Source organism: Marmota monax, unplaced genomic scaffold, assembly GCF_021218885.2.
Source record: "Marmota monax isolate L192 unplaced genomic scaffold, Marmota_monax_Labrador192_F-V1.1 WCK01_AAM20220418_F8-fsc00192, whole genome shotgun sequence".
Classification (NCBI taxonomy): Eukaryota; Metazoa; Chordata; class Mammalia; order Rodentia; family Sciuridae; genus Marmota; species Marmota monax.
In genome coordinates, this window is record NW_026693786.1 from 2960568 (window position 1) to 2979323 (window position 18756).

The following is an 18756-nucleotide window of genomic DNA, read 5'->3' on the forward strand; positions in this document are numbered from 1 at the left end:
TGGAAAAGAATCTTGGTGCTGGACCAAGATCTAAGTTCTAGAGAGGAGGCTTGTCATTGCCATCTCTAGACTTGTGAAGAGGAGGGGAGGGGGAGGGCTAAGTCACTTACCCAAATGAGGCTGGAGTGAGGTTGAAGAAGAACACTAGGTGAATGGAAGAATGTATGTGGTAATTGTCCTGGGCCCTCAAGCCAGGATCCCAATGCAGCTCTAATCCCAAGAGGGGAGAGCAAAGCAGATGGGAGAATGTGCTGGAGTCACTGGCTTCAATGAAAGAAAAGTGGCGCAGGACTAATCACACACACCCTGAGGTAAGAAGTGGGTTTATTGTCAGGAGCCTGACAAGGCTGCTCTGCAAAAAGAGAGGGACAGCAGCAGCAAGGAGGGAGAGCAGGGATTGTGATTGGACCAGAATATGGAGGGGATTTTTGAGATGGATGTGAATGGGCTTGTGGCGTGAAGTAATAGAAGGACTTGAAACATCCCATACAGTAGGGTCCACCTCAGAAGGGAGTAATGGGAAGGCACTGGTAGTTAAAATAGGGGATGGTCCTAAGGTAAGGGTGAGGACCAGGGGAGCGGCAGGCAAGACTGGATGGAAGCATATATGAGGAGAAAAGGAAACTGTAGCCCCCAACTTTGTAAGGATGTCCTTTCCCATAAGGGGAACAGGGCACTATGGAATGACCAAAAAGTAGTGGGTAAAAATTAGAGAGCCAAAAGCGCAAACAAGGCTAGGTGTCTGTAAGGGTTGGTAGTAGGCCCCCAGAACTCCTTGAGGACTGAATATGTAGCCCTGGTGTCTAGAAAGGAGACAGGTCTACCTGAAATATGCCGAGTTACCCTGGGTTCCCGTGGAAAGAAGGTAGTGGTCAGGTGATGGGAACCTGGGCTGCATCAGTCCTCTACAGCCAGTCCTAAGAGTTGGAAAGGGGGACCAGAAGGGCTGGATGGCTGGAGGCAATATGGGATCAGGGACAGTCAACAGTCCAGTGTCCCTCCTGATGGCATTTAGGACAAGGGCCGGGAGGCTTGAGAAGCTTGGGACATGACCCAATGACCCATCTGACTACATTTAAAACAGGGTTCGGGCAGTCCCAGTGGAACCAGGGACAGATGCTGAGTCCAACAGATGGCTTGAGTGAGCATTTGATATTTCTGCTCTGGGCCTTCTCGTCTCTTTATTATAAACCTTAAAGGCCACTCTCAGAACCTCAGCTTGGGGAGTTAGGGGCTCCCTTTTGAGGCACCTTAGTTTGGCCTTAATATTGGAGAAACTCTATGAGAAAAAGTAGGTCATTAGTAGTTGTCTCCCATATAGAGTCTCAGAGTCCAGATTAGTATATTGTAATAAAGCCTTGGTCAGGTGATCTAAAAATGATGAAGCGTTTTTGTTTTTATCTCGGATGACTTCCTGGGGCTTTTCATAGTTGATAGCCTTATGGGCTGCCTTTCTAAGTCCTGCCATGAGGCAAGTAATGAATTGGTTTCTACTAGTTACTCTTCTAGGTGAATTATAATCCCAGTTGGAGTTTTGATCAGGAACTGCTTCAGTGCCAATCGAATGGGCAGGGGAGGTCTGATGTACCTCATCAGCATAATTTCTAGCTTGCTCCCAAACTCTCCTGTGCTCCTTGTGCAGGAGGGTGTTATACAAGATCATATGGACATTGTGGAAAGTCAGATCATATGATTGAGTCAGATATTGAAACTCTTTGACATATGTGGTAGGGCTTGAAGTATAAAACCCAAGCTGCTTTTCTATCTGTGAAAGATCTGAAAAAGAGAAAAGTCACATGAACCCAGATTACACCATTTACCCTAGCCATCTCACTTAGAGGATACAGACATGCAGGTTGGGCAGCGGCAGCCCGTGAGTGTGTGGCAGGAGGAGAGAAGGGTGGAGGGGCCGAGGGGACAGTTGCTGTGGTGGCTTCAACAGAAAGAGAATTGTGGCATGGCGGGAGCTCATCTGCTGGGTTGAAGGAGGAGGAGTCCTGGGTAGTATTTTCTGACCCTTTGGAAGCAGGTGTAGGGGAGATGAGAGCTAAGAGGACTTGTGCAGTAGAGCAAGAGTTGCAGAGAGAGGGCTGAAAACGTAGAGAGAAGAAAGCCTGAACATATGATATCTCTTTCCATTTTCCTGAGTGCTCACAATAGTTGAAAAGATCCCTGATAATATTGGGATCTAGAGTGCCGTTAAGTGGCCATTTAGAGTCCAAAGGATATTGAGGCCAGATCTGATTGCACAAATGGATAAGTTTTGGGGGTTTAGGTCCTGGGTAAGAGAGACTCTAGGTTAGCCAGGAGGCAGCCTAGAGGACTATGGGAGGGAATGGATAAGGAGCCACCTATGATGAGATTTAGGAGGTGAGTTTAGAGGTGGGGCATCCCCTAGTCTCTAGAATTACCCAGTTGAGAGGATGGTTACATTCAGGGGGTCATCACCACCACTTCGTAAGCGTAGGGGGGTAGGGCCCTTAGAGGCACTTAGGCATCCAGATGGGACTATATAGGGGTAGAAGCCATAGAGATTAACCCAAGGCCGAGAGGTAGTCTCACCAGGAACAACTCCCAATCACCCTCGGTGGTTTTTCTCAAAATCCAGGACCCCCCCCCCCCGAAAAAAAATCACTTAAAGATTTGGTTGGCAGTAGAGATCAGCTGTAGCTGTGAAAGCTATGGCTGGGGGTGCTCTTGACCACACAGTAACCCTGGGAGTGCAGGACAATCAACAGTCACTTCCTGGGACCCATAGGTCTTTTAGGTTGACTGGAGACAGGGGTCTTACCTGAAATGTCTGGTGGTAGGTGAAGAGAGGGAGTTTGGCAGAATGGAGGCCTGGTCCCACAATGGATTTTGATTGTGGCCCAAGGATGCTCAGTGACCCTCGAAGAGGGGAGCAGGCATACCGGGGAACCCAAATCTGGGTTTCAGCGCCAATGAAAGGAAAGTGAGGAACAGAGAGATGGGTGAGTGAGAAATGAAAGATCCAGACCAGGCAGAAATACACACAATAAAAAGGCCATCTCTCCATAGATGGAGAGAGGCAAAACAGGCTTGGGGTTTGGAACTTTTATGGGGTAGGCTCAGGGATTAGAGCTGGGCAAGTCCTAATATGGTAGGTTAATGGTGGGGTTGGTATGAGGGAGTGGTGAGCCTTTCTCAGAAATGCCCTTGGGCAGGAAAGCAAAATTTTTCTTAAAATGGTGGCCATCATTTAAGATGGCCATCCAGATGCTAAGCAAGGACCTTACACTTAGTTTGGTAAATTTATTTATTTATTTATTTTATATCTTTATTTTGTTTCTATGTGGTGCTGAGAATCGAACCCAGTGCCTCATTCATGCTAAGTGAGCATGCTACCACTTGAGCCACATCCCCAGCCCCAGTAAATTTATTTTTATTTTTAAAGGAACCTCTATACTCTTTTCCATAGCTACTGTACCATTTTACATTCCCATCAACAGTGCACAAAGATTTCAAAATTTCCATATCCTTTCCATCTTTGTTTTGTTAAAATTTCTGTTCTCTTTTTTTAATAAATGTTTCAATTGTAGGTGGACACAATACCTTTATTTTTTGTTGTTGTTTTTATGTGATGTTGAGGATGGATCTCAGTGCCTCACACATGCTAGACAAGCACTCTACCACTGAGCTACAACGCCAGCCCATTACTTTGTTTTTTTAAAATAGCATTTTATTTTATTATTGAGACAGGGTCTTGCTAAGTGGTTGAGACTGGCCTTAAGTTTACAATCCTCCTGCCTTAGCCTCCTCAGTTGCTGGGATTACAGGCACGTGTGACACTATGCCTGGTTTGTTTTTCTGATAGTAACTACCTTAAAAAGTGAGATGGTATCTCAGGATTTTTATTTTATTTTTTTTAAAGAGAGAGTGAGAGAGGGAGAGAGAGAGAATTTTTTTAATATTTATTTTTTAGTTCTCCGCGGACACAACATCTTTGTTTGTAATGTGGTGCTGAGGATTGAACCCGGGCCGCACGCATGCCAGGCAAGCGCGCTGCCGCTTGAGCCACATCCCCAGCCCCCAGGATTTTGATTTGTTTTGTTTTTATGGTGCTGGGGGTTGAACCCAGGGCCTTATGCATGCAAGGCAAGCACTCTACCAAATTAGCTATATCCCAGCCCTTAGGGTTTTGATTTGTATTTCCCTTATGGTTAGTGATGGGCACTCATTTATTTATCGCCCCCCCCCCCCGCCTTTTTTTTTTTTTTTTTGGTACTAGTGATTGAGCTCAGATGTACTTAACCACTGAGCTACACCCCCAGCCCTTTTTATTTATTTTATGTAATTTAAATATTTATTTTGGTACTGAGGGGTGCTACCACTAAAATACATCCTCAGCCCTTTTTATTTTGAGACAGGGTCTCACTAAGTTGCTGAGGGCCTTGCTAAATTGTTGAACTTTGCCTTGAACTTTTGAGATACTCCTATTTCAGCCTTCCATGTTGCTGGGCTTACAGGGGTGTGTCATGGCGCCGACCCCAGTCCTTCCTTTTTTTTTTTTTTTAAATTTTGAGACAGGGTCTCGCTAAGTTGCTGAGCCTCAAACTTGCTGTCCTCCTGCTTCAGTCTCCTGAAACACTGGGTTTATAAGCATGCGCCACCATACCAGGCTAGCCTTTCTATTTTTTGTGTGTGGGGAGGTTACTGAGAATCAAACCCAGAAGTGCTTTACCATTGAGCTAAATCCCTAGTCCTTTTTAATTTTGAGGCAAGTTCTTGCTAAATTGCTGAGGCTGGCCTTGAATTTGTGACCCTCCTGCCTCAGCCTACCTAGTCACCGGGATGACAGCAGTGTGCCATTATACCTTTTGTATTCTTTTTTGGGGTACTGGGGATTGAACTCAGGGGCCCTCCACCACTGAGCCACATCCCAAACCCTATTTTGTATTTTGTCAGAGACAGGGTCTCACTGAGTTGCTTAGTGCCTTGCTAAATTGCTGAGGCTGGCTTTGAACTCTGGATCCTCCTTCCTCTGCCTCCCAAGCCACTGGGATTAGAGATGTGCACCACTGCACCTGGCCTGGCATTCATATTTTTAATTCTCTAATTATATGCAGGAATATTTGAGAACATTGACTTTAAGGGATGTACAAACACGAAATTCTGAAGAGTAATCTGAAGGCCATATTTTTGGCTGGGGATACTGGGGATTGAGCCCAGAAGTGCTTTACCACTAAGCCACATCCCCAGCCCTTTTAATTTTTTTTTTTTTAAATTTTGAGACAGGGTCTCACTAAATTGCTTAGGACCTTGCTAAATTGCTGCTGCTGGTCTTGGAAATTCTACCTCAGCCTCTGGAGTCCCTGGGATTACAGGAACCTGCCTCCACGCCCTATTGTTCTTGACTCTTTCAGAAATGCCTGGCTCTCTAGGGAAATGTCCCTCTCTTTTTTTTTGTAGTACTGGGGATAAAACCCAGGAGTGCTCCACCACTGAGCTACAACTTCAGTCCCTTTTAATTTATTTGAGACAGGGTCAAATTGTTGAGGCTAGTCTTGAACTTGTGATTTTCCTACTTCAGCCTCCAGAGTCCCTGGGATCACAGGCCTGTGCCACTTTGCACAGTGATGGTATCCCCAGCCATTTTTTTTTAATGTGCTGGGGAGAAAACCTCATGCACTCTACCACTGAGTGACATATTCAACCATTTTTGTTTTTTTATTTTGACACAGGATCTCCCTAAAATTGCCCAGGATGACCTCAAATTTGAGATCCTCCCTCAGGTGTGGCGGAGCATGCCTGTAATTCCAGTAGATTGGGAGGCTGAGGCTGGAGGATCATGAGTTCAAAGCTAGCCTCAGCAATTTAGGAAGACTGTTTCAAAATAAAAAAGGGCTGGAGATGTTGCTTAGTGGTAACATCTTAGTGGAAGCATCCCAGGGTTCAATCTATGGTACCAAAAAAACCCAAATTGAGATCCTCCTGTCTCAGCCTCCAGAGTTTCTGGGAGGAATTACAGGCTTCTGTTGCCACACCCAGCTTGCATCTTACATTATGACTCTTCTTCAGGCAATCTAGATGTCAGGAAGCAATCAAAGTGGACTAAGGTTTTCAAACTTCCAGGGAATAATCTGCACTTGAAGTGAAATGCAAACTATAGGGAATTTATAGCAAAATAGGAAACCTTTAGTCATTTCCTTTAAATAACCCTTAGTAAGATTCTTTTTCTAAAGCAAGTTTTCTTCAGCAGTGAAAATAAAGGGACTGGGCCGGAGCAGTAGCTCAGTGGCAGAGCACTTGCTTTGCGTGTGGGAGGCACTGGGTTCAATCCTTAGCACCACATAAAAATGAAACAAAATATTCTGTCCATCTAACTAAAACAAATGAAAACTGGGCAAAACCCATTTAAACCAAGACCTAATATTAAATATATTGATTCTAAGTGTATTCTTTTCTTTTTTTTTTTTGATACTGAGGATTGAACCCAGGGGTGCTCAACTACTGAGCCACATTCCCAGCCCTTTTTTATATTTTATTTAGAGACAGGGTCTCACTGAGTTGCTAAGTGTGTCATTAAATTGCTGAGGCTGGCTTTGAACTCGCAATCCTCCTGCCTCAGCCTCTGGAGCCGGTGGGATTAAAGCATGTGCTGGGATTAAAGCATGTGTCACAGCGCCTGGCCAAAGTGTATTCTTAAAAGAAAATTTCAATGCATATTTTTAACTGATTTGTAGTTATAATGATCTCCATTAGCATTTCACAGCTTTTTCAGAAATCTCACTACAGAGCATCCTATATTCCAACTGATTTAATTCAACACCAAATTGGGTATCACATTGTATCTTTCAAATTTAAACACATTTTTAAATAGTTTACAAAATAGAACAATAGAGCAGGAAAGTACACAGAAATGATTTATTCCAACACATTTCTTAGGATAAAGAAATACATCCAGAGAAGTTCAAGTGACTTGCCTATGGTCATAGAACTAGACAGAGATAGAACAAAGACTAAAAGTCAGATCTGTTTATTTCTTTTGGTGTTTCTACTCCACATTTACAAATATATTCTTGTCCAGTCTCATATAACTTGATAATCTGCAAGGGAAACACTTTCAAATCTATTTTTTTGCTATCAAAAGAGAATTATCTAGTCAAGGAGTGGTGTTCATGGACAGGGACAAAAAGTAAATCATGTATTGAAAACAACCATTTGTCTACTCATCTTAGATGTTTTATTAATCTAATGGGTCACATTATAAAGGCCCATGTATGCATTCCTAGAATGTATCTCAGTTGAGAAATATTTAAGGAAATTGTGCTATCAAATGCACTATCACTAAGGAGAATAAAATTTTAAGTTAATTGTAATTTCAAAATGGAATATTCTAATTTTACAATTATTCTTTAGAGTTTTAGTTTATTTGGGGACAGATGATTGAACCCTAGGACATTCTACCATTGAACTATATTCCCAGTCCTGTTTTATCTTTTTGAGACAGGGTCTCATTAAATTGCTGAGGCTGGCCTCCAACTTGCAATCTTCTTGCCTCAGCCCCAGGGTCAGTTTGTGCCACCATGACTGGCTTCCTTTAGTGTTTAAATTGATCCCTCTTTAGCCAGTAATCAAAAACTCAAAATTTAGATTGTAAGAGTTTATTGATATGGTAAAAAAGTAAACAGCCAGACATTTGGTTACTTTTGCCACTATAATGTGTCATTTTAATTTTTTTATGAGTAAAGTAACAGAATTTATCTTTGAAACACACAGAATGGAGCTCCTACAAGGGAGGGGTCCCAAGAGGGTTGCCCATGTGTCATTTTAATACTATCTTTAAAATGAATAACAAATTATATTTAAACCATTACTAGAAAAATTAAGAGTCTACTTAAGGCACTTCAGATGAAAGCTAATTTCAAAATTTCCACAAAAGGAACACTACTTTAAGTGTAGCAAATCTGCTTTCCACATTTTTTAGACAGAATGCTTTCTCCTTAGAGGAGAATGTGCTCTTAAAGGGAGACAAAAGAAATACAAAAAACTGTCATTATTTCAATGACCATGGCAAATTATCTGGAGCAATACAGATTATATGGCAGTAGTATTCCCCTGGTCAATCTGAAAATTAGGGCAACTTCATACAAGTCTCATAAGAATCACAGCATAAATTTATTTGGCCTGAGACAAGTACAAGAATAGCAGATAAGGAATCCAGAACCACCAATTTACAGGGGAGTAATTAACTAAAAAGTGGTTCCATTAAAGAGTATGATGGGGGGGAACATCAGTATCCTCCCGCACCCATCAAATCTACTAACAAAATAAAAACAAAAACTCACACAAAACCTTTCTTCAGAGGCAATTATAGCCATCTCCTTTCATAAGACTCTAAGTCTTTGTGTGTGTGGCGAGAGGTGGGTGGGGGTAACAGGGATTGAACCCAGGGGTGCTTTACCACTGAGCTACATCCGCAGCCCCCCCCTTTTTTTTTGAGATAGGGTCTCACTAGGTTGTCCAGGCTAGCTTCAAACTTGCAAACATCCTGTATCAGCTTCTCCAGATGCTGAGACTAGAGGCATGAGTCACTGTGCTCAGCCTGTTATATAAGACTTTTAGACCATGTTAGAGAGTAAATAGCAGGAGGCAACCACTCTATCTTCTTCTTCTTCTTCTTTTTTTTTAAATTAGGGATTGAACTCAGGGGCACTCAACCACCAAGCCACATCCCCAACCCTATTTTGTATTTTATTTAGAGACAGGGTCTCACTGAGTTGCTTAGCGCCTCAATATTGCTGAGGCTGGCTTTGAACTTGGCAATACTCCTGTCTCAGCCTCCTGAGCTGCTGGGATTACAGGCGTGTGCCACCGTTCCTGGCTCACAGTATCTTCTTAATGTAATACTGCCACGATTTCGTTAAAATTACAATTCTCAAACTTTCATAATAGTGGCATTTTAGGTTATTCTTCATAAGTATGGGGAGTTATAGTTAGATATATAATGATAGTTACAAAAACATAACTTACAGAAATTTGGTTAGCACATATGATTATTTCTACTGTAGAAAAAAAAAAGACAAAATTCAAACAAAACCCTTCAAACTAGGAAGCTGTACTCTGTTGTTGTTGTTTTACATTTCTTTTGAGATGGGGACTCACTATCTTGTCCAGGCTGACCTTGAATGTTTGGACTCAAATAATCTTCCCACCTCAGCCTCAGACTGGGACAGGCACATGCTACCATGCTAGCTTTGTTTGTTTACTTAAAGGAGAAGAATAAAGGCTAAAATAATAACAAAAACAGAACAGCTCTCACAAAACAATTTCTACATACAGGCAATAATTCAATATTTCATAATTTTCTTTTCCCATTCTAAGGGAGCCCTTTCTCTAAATACAACTGAGCCTATTTTTCTATTAGGTAAAAATGAAAAAAATGGACAATTTCTAACCTACAAAAACATTTTAGACCATGTTATAAATTACACAGATTTTTATCACTAAACTATATTGTTATTAGAGATGGACCAGCTTACATAAAACTAAGGAGATAAAATGAATCTTAAATCCTTCCAAATACAAGGTAGTCAACACCATACTCATATAGAAATCACAATCCTGTATTTAGAGATACTTTTTAATGTCTACAGCTGTCAAGAAGCATAGATAGCATTGTATTTCAGTAGGAAAGATGCAAGGAAGACTGGTCTTTCTAAAAGCTAGACCTGTATGCTGAAGAATCGTGTTGCATTTTCACTACACCATGTAGCACATATAATTTCTTTTATATATATACACATTTTTTTTCAGTTGTCAATGGACCTTCATTTTATTTACTTATATGCAGTGCTGAGAATTGAACCCAGTGCCTCACACATGCCAGGTAAGCACTCTACCACTGACCCACCATCCCAGCCCCATACACACGATTTCTTGACCCAGAAATAAGTGTTTGTAAAATATACACATCCATGCAAATATGGAAAAGCTAAGAATGGCTTCCTGATGCAGATTATCTTTAACAGGCCTCTGTGGGAATACCTGGTCCCAACTTTCATTCCCCATCTTTGAATAAGAGAATATAAAACCAGATGACCAAAAGTAACCAAAAGCAACTAAAGTAGTTTTGAGCTTTCTTCTAATTAAATGAAGTAGTAGTTTTAAAATTTTATAATGTAATTAATTCTACAAAATTAAAAATTCCACAAAATTCACTTGGAAGAAAAGGTTAAGAGGAGAATAATTTCCAAATACTTCATGATTTTGACAAGAAATTGATTGTTAAGGCACTACACATCTTCTTTGGTTAAATGATTAACTATTTAAATCACTTGAAAACAAGAGGTAATACAGAATACACAAGTTGCATTCTTCTTTTCAAACACACACACATTTCTTATTTTTCAATTTCCATTACTGCAGTGTTTACATATCTCTGGAATCCTTCTCAACTCATCAGAAAGCTGAAACAAAAACATATACCACTCCATTAGTCTCTGAAAGAAAAAAAAAACTTTACTTCTAACAAATATACAATATGTTGATTTTAGCAGATCAAAGAACATTTTGGGAATTGTATCTGAGTACCAATTACAAAAAGTGAGAAAAAATGAGAGATCAGGTAGTCTTATGACAAAAGAAAATAGACATAACCTCAACTTCTTCTATTCAGAAGATCCTCAAAAGAAACAATAATTAATAGTTGAAGTAACCCCAGTAATCAAATACTTGCCAATTGTTAGAAGTCTCAGCAAAATCACCCTTGCATCTGAATTAGTTTTCTCCAAAGGAGAAGTCATTTAAACACACACACACACACACACACACACACACACGAATAAGCATAAATTTAGAAGATTATAAGAATTGAGGTTTTAGGAGTTTTCTGGTTTAAAAATTAAATAAGTTCACAAAAAAGCTGTGCACAAAGGTACATGCCTGTAAATTCAGTTACTTGGAAGGTTGACGCAGGAGACTGCAAGTTTGGGGCCAACCTGAGCAAATCAGTGAGACATCGTCTCAAAATGAAAAAGAAAAAAATAAAGAGCTGAAGATATAGCTCAGTGGTAGAGAACCCCTGGGCTCAATCCCCAGTAGTGTAAAAGAAAAAAAAAATCGCACAAAAAAGAAAAATACAAGATTAATTGATATTGTACAATGATCAAAAGCTAATAATGCTACAATATAAGTCAACTAGGATTTTTTCAAAATTAGGTTTAAAATTTGGAGTTTAAAAAAACAAATATATATGAAGAGTAGATGGCGGTATAGCTCAGTCCATAGAGCGCTTGCCTAGCATGTATGAAGCTATGATTTGATCCCCAACACCACCGCAGCCCACACAGAGGAGCAAATTTGCATCTCGAAGGATGAATTTATATACTTTTAGTGTTCATAATCTTTCATAAAATAGATATTAGATTTTAAGAAATATAAATTACATTAACTGACACTCTGATTATAAAAATAACTCACAGCATGCCCCATTATGTAGGTAATATTTCTCTTGCCTATTAATGTAGTAAAATCAAGAACATGCAACCAGAACAATTTTCTCCCTGAGTCTTAGGGATCTCTAGCAACATCTCAAACTGATTAGGACTTTTTTTTAATTTTTATAGAGAAAGTGTCTTGCTATGTTGCCCAGGTTGGCCCCAAATTCTGGGGCTCAAGTGATTATCCTGCCTTAACCCCCAAAGTAGCTTGGTCTACAGGCTTGAGCAACTGGGTCCAGCTTGAACAGACCTTCCTAAACACTCTTATACTCTCAACAAACAAACTTCTTTTTTTTTTTTTTTTTTGGCACCAGGGATTAAACTCAGGGGCAATTGACCACTGAGCCACATCCCCAGCCCCATTTTGTATATTTAGAGACGGGGTCTCACTGAGCTGCTTAGTACCTCGAATTTGCTGAGGTTGGCTTTGAACTCATGATCCTCCTGCCTCAGCTTCCCAAGCCACTGGGATTACAGGTGTGTGCCACCACACCTGGCTCAACAGACTAGCTTCTAATCAATAACCATTTGAATTAGCCTTGAAAAGAAGTGAGGAGCAGTTTTTAAAATCATTAAAAGAATTTCTTTCTGAAAAAGAAACAAAACAAACACAATATGCAGACAAAGAACTATATAAATACATATTGTCTAAAAGGTTTAATTATTTCATGTTATATAGATTTTTTTAGATTAAATTAGATGATGTCAGAGTAATCTTAAAAAGTGTTCCTGAAAAATCACATACTGCTGGGCGCGGTGGCACAGCCTGTAATCCTGCAGCTGGGGAGGCTGAGACAGGAGGATTTCAAGTACAAAGCCAGGTTCAGCAACTGTGAGGCACTAAGCAACTCAGTGAAACCCTGTCTCTAAATAAAACACAAAATAGGTCTAAGGATGTGGCTCAGTGATCCAGTGCCCCTGAGGTACAAAAAACAAAACAAAAACAAAAAACAAAAACAAAACCACATACTAATATTGTCCATTATACCATAATTATTTAAAATTAACTTTTTTGGTAGTTGTAGATGGACAGAATGCCTTTATTTTATTTGTTTATTTTTATGTGTCTCACACATGATAGGCAAGTGCTCTACCACTGAGCTACAGCTCCAGCCCTTAAAATTAACCTTTATATGAACATATCTAAATTAGAACTATCTTTCCTTTAGAAGCCATGTATTTTCAACACCCACACATGGGCGGGCGTGCGTGCGTGCGTGCGCGCGCACACACACACACACACAAATAAAATAAAGCAACATCAACTCTAGTTATTGTTAAATATAGGTAATTACTATGTAAATCCAGATAAGAATCATACCTGTATGGATATCCATGATATTTAGATCTGAAAATAGACAACATCCAACTGAAGAATAACACAACAAGTCCAATACCAGCCATACACATTACTACAAAAAAATAAGAGTAAAATGGTCAGGATAAACATCATAAATAACCAGGTCATAAATCTTAGCCACACTTCCAAAGTAAAATGGGCTATAATTTACTAAGAACTTTCTAAGTTTTCATGCCCATTTTTTTGTATTGGGGACTGGTCCCAGGGCACTCTACCACTGAACTACATCCCCAGACATTTTAGTTTTTTTTTTTTTTTTTAACAGGGTATTGCCAGGATTGTGAGGCTGGCCTGGAATGTGTAATCCTTCTGCCTTAGCCTCTCAAGTAGCTTGGACTACAGGCATGCACCACCATGCCTGGTGACAATTAACTTTTAAAATTTTCTTTAGGGGCTGGGGATATGGCTCAAGCAGTAACGCGCTCGCCTGGCGTGCGTGCGGCCTGGGTTCGATCCTTAGCACCACATACAAACAAAGATGTTGTGTCTGCCGAAAACTAAAAAATAAATATTAAAAAAAAATTCAAAAAAAAATTTCTTTAGCTTTTTTTTTTTTTTTTTTGGTACTGGGGAGTGAACTCAGGGGCACTCAATCACTGAGCCACATCCCCAGCCCTATTTTGTAATTTCTTTAGAGACAGGGTCTCACTGAATTGCTCAGTGCCTCGCCATTGCTGAGGCTGGCTTTGAACTCCTGATCCTCCTGCCTCAGCCTCCTGAGTCACTGGTATTACAGACAATTAACTTTTTAATCATAAAAGAAAACTGCTGGGCTGGGCAAGTGGCTCATTTGAAGAATGCTTGCCTAGCATGCATGAGAACCTGGGTTCAATCACTGGTACTACAAAAAAAAAGATGTATATGTGTATTTCATTATAAATTACACTGTTAGCAACTTTCTGCAAGAAATGACCATGTGTGAATATTCGAATGCATAAAAAGTCCACACAAACCAGCCAGGTATAGTGGTACACACATATAATCCCAGTGACTTGGGAGGCTGACAAGTGGCAAAGGACAAAAAGATAATTTACAAAAGGGAAAACACAAATGAATAAATATTTAAGAAAATATTCAACTTCATAATAATCTAAGTACAAAACAACATTTCCTCCTTATCTGATTAGCAAGTGTGTGTATATATGTGTGTGTATTTTAATGAGATAAACTAATGCTGATAAGATTGCAGTGAAACTTTATTTACTTTGGTACTGGGAATACAGGTGTGCACCACCATGCCTGGCCCCTGCCGTGAAATATTCTTAAATGCCATTAGTAAGAATGTAAATTATTACTCCAGTATGGTGGCTCTTGTGCTTGTAATCCCAGTGACTCAGGAGGCTGAGGCAGGAGGATCGCAAATTCAAAGTCAGCCTCAGCAACTTGGCTAGGCCCAAAGCAATTTTGTGAGACCTTGCTTGAAATAAAAATTCAAAAGTTCTGGGGGAGCTGGGGTTGTGGCTCAAATGGTAGAGTGCTTGCCCAGCACATGTGAGGCACTGGGTTTGATCCTAAGCACCACATAAAAATAAAATAAAGATACTGTATCCACCTAAAACTAAAAAATAAATATAGAAAAGTTCTGGGGATATGGCTCAGTAGTTAAGTACCTCTGAGTTCAACTCCTGGTACCAAAATAAATAAATAGTATGAAATGAAGATTAAACATGTACCATGATCATTACTTTTATTACAATAAAAGAAAAAAAATCTTAAACATTTCATAAAATCAGAATAGTTAGGTTATAATATAGAGTACAAATTGAAGATAATTTATAGGAAAATATTTATTAATGGTTTAATTCCAGTTTAAAAAGTATTGTGTCCAACTATAGTTAAATATTTTTTAAAAAGTGGGTACAAGATTCAAAATTTAACACATAGTCATTGTCAGTCATAGTTGAGCTTTTCTTTTTTAAATTTTGTTTTTGGTACTGGGGATTAAACCCAAGGGTGCTTTACCACTGAGCTGCATTCCCAGTCCTAAATTGCTGAGCCTGGATTTGAACTTGTGATTATGGGTATGTGCCACCATGCCCTGCACTTAAGTTTATTTTTAAGTTTAATGCTTGCCCAATAAATATTTGAACAGATATTCTTTTTTTTTTTTTAGTACCAGGGATTAATTCAAGGGCACTTAACCACTGAGCCACATCCCCAGCCCTCTTTTGTATTTAATTTAGAGACAGGGTGTCACTGAGTTGCTTAGTGCCTTTGCTAAATTGCAGAGGCTGGTTTTGAACTTGAGATCCTCCTGCCTCAGTCTCACAAGTGGCTGGGATTATAGGTGTGTGCCATTGCACCTGGCCAGATACTCTTTTAATTAAACAAGATGATTCAAAAGTTCATATGGAAAAAGAAATAAGCAAGAATATTCAGGACAAAGCAAAGAGGAGGTTAGTTGATCCAGATCATTCTATATGTCACAGTACCTACTTTTCCATGCTACAACTTTCAGAGAATTATTTGTAAAAAAGTAAGCTTTTACCTCATTTTTTTTTTTTTTTGAGGGGGGTACCAGGGATTGAACTCAGTGGCGCCACATCCCCAGCCCTATTTTGTATTTTATTTAGAGACAGAGTCTCACTGAGTTGCTTAGTGCCTTGCTTTTGCTGAGGCTGGCTTTGAACTCGTGATCCTCCTGTCTCAGCCTCTGGAACTGTTGGAATTATAAGCATGCGCCACCGTGCCCAGCATAATTTGTTTGTAATTTATGTTCCTTCCACATTGAGATAAAACAATCAGATCTAACCAGATAAAATATTAATAGCAATGAATTTTAAATAGTATAGTGAAATTCTAAAACAAAATTATCTATTACCAAGGTGTTTTATTGGGAACTGGGGCCCTTGATGCCACATAGCTCAATCTGGTCCATATTTTTTTTCAAATTTTGCATGTAAAACATATAACTTGGGGGCTGGAGATGTAGCTCTGTGGTATAGCACCTGCCCAGCATGTGTGAGTTCTATCATAGCATAGTCTATGTATATTACACACACACACACACAGAGTTTTAAAAATAGTTTTATAAGTCAAAGGAAATATATTACAATATTAGTATAAGGTTTTTTTTAGTGGTGAATAATGGGTAAAATTTCCCCAGGTGTTTCATAATGTTTTTTCCACATAGACTTTACTGAGCATACGTTATTTTTATAACAGTAAAGGACTAAGGGGACAAGTGATTAATTGATACTTCTTTTTTGTATTAAATGCAGAAGTGTTACATTGTGACATATGATGACTTACTCTTTCGCTTTCCAATATCCATGTCAGAGGTAGCAGCTTCACATAAAAGCACCATCCCTAAAGTAACCCCACCATCTTAAAAAAAACTGTTAAAGGAAAAATTCATAGGTACAAAGAAATACCACGTTACTATTCTAAGTTTCTCATGAAGAAAATAAAAATAAACAAATATAAAAGCTTCAACTCTTAATTATAATCAAATAAGTAAATTTGTGTACAGTGTGACACACAAAATGAAAATATAATACAAAATTAAAATTGGAAGATTAATACATTTGTGGAAAAGAAAATTGATATTTTAAAACAAACATCCTGTCTACAACATATGAAATATGAGTTTTTCTGAAATTATACTTTGAAATAATGTGCCTGGACATTCGGCTATTGCCCCAAATCCATATACATTTTTTTGGTAGTAGGAATTGAACCCAGGTGTGCTTTGTCACTGAGCTTCATCCACAGCCCTTGCATGCACCACTGTACTTGGTATCCATATACATTTTAAAATACTAGTCATTTTCAATATTTACACCTCCCAAAAAAGAACAAATGTGAAATATGCACAATTCAGAGAGAATACTAACACATTTTTATTTAGAAAATAATTTCTCCTAAATTTCAACAATTAACTTTTAAAGTACAAATTATTACTAAGATACCCAATTTAGTCCTAATAAAAAATGAAAATCCCACATGTGACATGACCTTATTTTTATTCAGCTTAATAATAGAAGCAACATAAATATAAAATGGAACCACCCTTGCAATAGGTAACACATTCCATGACTATTTTTTAAAATATTTTTTAGTTGTCAATGGACCTTTGTTTTATTTATTTGTATGTGGTGCTGAGAATTGAGCCCAGTACCTCATGCATGCTAGGCAAGTGTGCTACCACTGAGCCACCACTCCAGCCCACATCCCATGACTAGTAGAAAAGAGAAATTCACCTTGTGGTTTAATGAATATCAATAGCAGTAAAGAAAATCCCCAAATTAATTATGCATACACTCATGCACATTGCATGCTACTGCATGTGAGTATAATTAAGCTGAAAGGAAAAAAAATAAATGTTCAGATGAGGCTTTGAATTTATAATTGGCTCTATAATCTGATTATTCATCTCTTCATTACCATCTTGCACTCTCTCTTCAACAGCCTCAATAGTCTCTTGCTAGGGAATAATGCCTATTCGTCATGTTTTAGTTGCTCAGCCAAGTGTCTTCTCCAGCATTTTATTTTTTCTTACTGAGGTTCTTTATATGCAGGTTGAAACAATGACTGATTATCTCTATAGGCTTTAGTTACCAGGCACTCTCTGATTAATGGCTAAGACTTTTGGTTTTGGAAACTTGGAAGTGTTTGTCTTTGTATCCTAGCCTGATTTTTTTTTTTTTTTTCAGTACTGGGGATTGAACCCAGTCAGGGTCTTGCTCATTCTAGGCAAGTGCTTTACCACTGAGCATCCCTAGCCCAAATATATGCTGTTGCTGTGAATCAGCTTTTCATTTTTGGTGTGTACTCCCGAAGTCTGTGTGTGCTATTCTCAGCAGTAAAGAGTTGTTATGCACGTCCATATTCACTGTTTAGTTTCATTTATTTATTCTTTTTTAACATTTATTTTTTAGTTATAGGTGGACACAATATCTTTATTTTATTTTTTATTTGGTGCTGAGAATCAAACCCAGTGCCTTACGCATGGTAGGCGAATGCTCTACCTCTGAGCCACAACCCCAGCCCCATCATAATATTTATTCTTTCAATTTTTACTAACACTGCCTACTATATGGCAGGCATTATTAATTGCTATCATTACAAAGTTGAACAAAATGTAGACCCTCACATCTGTTTTTAGATGTCAGAAAGTGAATATTAGTGTGGATTCAAAAAATAAAAAGTCTGCTCTGCCATTCAAGAGGATAGAAGAACCCACACGTAAAGCAGCTGCAAAGTTCACGGGGAATATTTCTCCCTCGGATGTGGTGCAGTTGAAAACTGTCAAAACTGTCAAAATACCCCAGTCTTTGATTAACCACTGCTTTCTTACTAGAGAATACTGTTCTGTAAAATCATAAACTGTTTGAAGCTGGGGTTGTGGCTCAGTGTTAGAGCGCTCGCTTAGCATGCACGAAGCACTGGGTTCGATCCTCAGCACCACATAAATGTAAAATAAAGATATTGTGTCCACCTAAAACTAAAAAAAAAATATTAAAAAAAGGATAAACTGTTTGAAATTATATAAGTATGAAACATTCCATACTTGCTGGAGGACCTGATTCACTCAAGTTTACAAGCACAATTTCTAAGTAGCCACAATTTAGAAACAGAGGTATAGAGCTTCAAACAAGATTTTTTTTTTTTTTTTTGGTGGTAGTGCAGACTGAACTCAGGGCTTCATGCATGCTAGCCAATTACTCTACCATTGAGCTTCATCCCCAGCCCCAAACAAGCAGTTAAGATGAAAACCACACATTTATCTTAATTTTGCAGTTTCCTGGGAAACAGAACCATGGGCCTACTTAAAAGTTCAGAAGTGATATTGATCCCTTTATTCTCAAGCTTGTTGTCCCTGCCTTTTTTTTTTTTTTTTTTTTTTTTGGTACCAGGGATTGCACTCAGGGGCACTTGACCAACTGAGCCACATTCCCAGCCCCATTTTGTATTTTATTTAGAGATAGGGTC

At 38.9% G+C, this 18756-nt stretch overlaps 1 protein-coding gene across 1 annotated transcript in view; it reads right to left on the minus strand.

Moving 5' to 3' along the window:
* Positions 1-6871: 6871 nt before the first annotated feature.
* The window catches only part of Magt1 (magnesium transporter 1), a 38765-nt gene continuing 26880 nt past the window's right edge, over positions 6872-18756 (minus strand). Inside the window, exons 8-10 of the mRNA XM_046462158.2 lie at positions 16075-16149; positions 12784-12874; positions 6872-10430 (exon numbers count right to left, since the gene is read on the minus strand). Of these exons, the coding sequence (XP_046318114.1) occupies positions 10415-10430; positions 12784-12874; positions 16075-16149 (182 nt within the window). The 3' untranslated portion in view covers positions 6872-10414. The remainder of the gene's footprint in view (positions 10431-12783; positions 12875-16074; positions 16150-18756) is intronic.